General features: G+C 49.5%; 1 protein-coding gene across 1 annotated transcript; it reads left to right on the forward strand.

The window, feature by feature from the left end:
* Window positions 1-70: 70 nt before the first annotated feature.
* Window positions 71-811, forward strand: ENH_00034590 (hypothetical protein, conserved; the record flags this gene model as incomplete). Its single annotated transcript, XM_013580340.1, has 1 exon — window positions 71-811. One exon carries the CDS (start codon window positions 71-73, stop codon window positions 809-811), a length of 741 nt encoding a protein of 246 aa, XP_013435794.1.
* Window positions 812-2,934: the final 2,123 nt, after the last annotated feature.

Raw genomic sequence — 2,934 nt, forward strand, 5'->3', positions numbered from 1 at the left:
AGACACTACGCACGACTTAAGACTAGCGCCTTCCGTCCAGAGCACACTGTTTTCTGTCTCTCGAGCACGCATGCGTTGTACTGCGTTTCTCTACCAAACAGACGCTGTCATTCATACTGCACAAAGTCATCGCGCACTGCCTGATAAGAAACGAGAACGAATCCGGCGTTCGAGTGACACAGTCAGTTTTGATGGCGAGACGACAAGTCATTGCGCCACAGGGTCTCCAGGCCCCGACCCCAACCTGTCATTTCGGCCCTACATGCTTGCGTTTCAATACCCTTCTCTATCAAAAAGACTCTACCCTCACGCACGTCCTGATGAAGAACGCCAACAGTTGCTCCGGACGGACGCCACGCTTGTGCTTCACGTCAACACAGGAGACAACTGCGCAGTTGCCGACTGCGCAGTTGCCGCGTTAGGTCCCGACCGCGACGAACCGCCACCGTTCTTCTCAGTCGTTCCCGCGTGCGTCGCAGCATCCGCCTACATAAACATCAGGATAGTGCCGCTCTTACTCCTGTGCACAAGCACTACGCACTCCCTGAAGAAAGACATCAGCAAACTCCGCGTCGTTTTCACGAAGAGGCACGAAGTGACGTTGGCACCGGTGCGTCAGGCGCGATCACGTCCTATCGCGTCGAGTACGCTTCCCTACCAAGCAGTCGCCGTCACCCGACTGCACAAAACCACTGCCCACGAAGTGGTCAAACGCACGAATGGGCTCTGCACTTGCTTGGCACGCGCCGCTTCCACGGAGCAACAGGCGCTCACGAAGTCACCAGCACTTCACTTCGCAGTTCCGTCCTAACACGTCAGCCGCACCAGATCGCGCTGTAATACACTTCCCTGGCAGAAAAACGGTAATTTTGCAACTAAAAATGGTATAGATGAGTTTAACGTACCTCCTGAGTATGGGCAAAATACGGTCACGTATCAATGAGCAGCTTTGGCAATGAAAGTGAGGGATTCTTGGCAGATGCTATAAACACATGGTTGGTGTGTCAGCACTTTCGATCCCACCGACAGGTCGACGGTTAAAGCCTGCAGTGGCAACGACCAAGTCAGACAATAATGCTGAAGCATCTTAACGTGACACTTGTTTAAACAGACACAGTGTCACTAGGCTGCGCGTCGCACATCTCAAGCAACTGGCTGCCAAGCATCGCCGTGGCAACGCACTTCCTGAAGTCTCACAGATTGCGACCATCTAGGAAGACTAACCCCATCGGTGTACATGTTTCTATTGGTAGAAATTTGAGTAAATAGATCACTTGGATGGTTGCTCTGTATAATTGCGTCGACGCACTGAGTGAATCAGCACAAGCTACGACGTGCACGTCTGCATAGCATAATCGTTCTGAACAGCTGCAGCAGTCTTGTTGGAAATTAGGCGTCCGTTGGGCTGCACGTGCACAAGTGCGCACACCGTTTGTGCTTTTGTGTTTTGTGTGATTAAGCGCTATCCTGTCAAGCAATTTCCGCACGCTGCGCATAGTGGCATTATTGGAGATACCGTAGTAGGATGCTGTAAAGTAAACGAGTGAAGTGTGTGTTTGCTGAGTCTTCCGGGACGCGGACGGAGACGATGGAAGGGCGTTCGGTGTGCGTTGCAATGAATTGATTGGGAGTGATTCGTTGCTGTACGAGTTACGGCACTGTTTGGGTTGCAGTCCAGGCTGCTAATGCCTTCGAACCAAGGTCAGGTGTAGCGAATTCGACTAGAAAAAGTGTTGTGATCGAAACAATTCTTTATTTCGGGCATAATCCTTAGACCGGATTTTCACGGCTGTTTTCGTTTCTTGTTACGCGGAACGAAGTGGGTCTAGTTAACGACTTTACCGAGCGTTGCAACGCGTACAATCTGGGTTTGCTTGTAGCAGTTGTCTAGGATTTGCGTACAGCCGCGCGTAGCAGCTTACACAATAAACTCGTTGGCCATCTATCACAACGCTACAAACGGAAAACGGAGATCACATTTTGACCAGAATAAATCTGTATTCTAGTTCCTCTAGTTGAGTGCAAGTGGACATTGCAGAACAACCGCACGCAGGACGGGCGCTTGCCTAGAGTGAAAAAATCATTTTGCATCATTTAGAATCACGTACATTCTTTTTGGGCAAGACAGGTACTTCGAAAGGCGGAATATTCTTCCAGAAGCTATTTGAGGCATTTCACCTTTGAGGTCCCCCGCAGGTTGAGCAGGTAGTGTTCGAATAACACTTTTAAAACCATTGTCGGTGCCCGCAGCTACGACACTCCAAAGTACCACTGCATAAAAGCTGTTCCTTCAAAAGTCTGAGTCTAGCGGTGCTCGCGTCAGAACAACCTAGAAGCCTGCGAAATAACCTAATCGAAGTATCGTCTAAATGTAATTACATGCGACTCATCTGCCACACATTTAGATATTCAAATACAGATACCTCCTGTGATCATTTTAATTTGCTTTGTCTTACTGGAGGCTACTATCCATGTGTCGACGAACTCATTAGAGCCACTTACAACCTTTAGTTCATACTATCGACACACAAGCTTTTAAAGAACGCTGACCCCACACTCACCATCCTCACGATACGTGCAACGTGCAGAAGACTACAAGCGGTGCCTGGCACATTGTTCCAGCCACAGGCCAGTGACTCCGTCAGGAGCTGAGTTGGATGACGCTGGGCATCTTGTGCCTTAGAATACGCATTACACTTTTGCGAATGGAGTAAAGCATATTCCAAAGCATAGTGACAAAGAGGTTTTGACGTTTTTAGATCCGGACGTTGATAATAATTGTACGAAGAGCACGCACTAGCGCTTGCGCGTCGGTCCAACCAAGCCCTCAGCAAAGTTTGCGGAGACCTTACTAAAACACGCACCTGCCGTATTCCCCTGCCATTTTTCTCCTTGCCCTTTAGGCAAATATGGTGTGGCACCGACAGTGTCAAC

Source organism: Eimeria necatrix, genomic scaffold (assembly GCF_000499385.1).
Source record: "Eimeria necatrix Houghton genomic scaffold, Enh_scaff2527, whole genome shotgun sequence".
Classification (NCBI taxonomy): domain Eukaryota; phylum Apicomplexa; class Conoidasida; order Eucoccidiorida; family Eimeriidae; genus Eimeria; species Eimeria necatrix.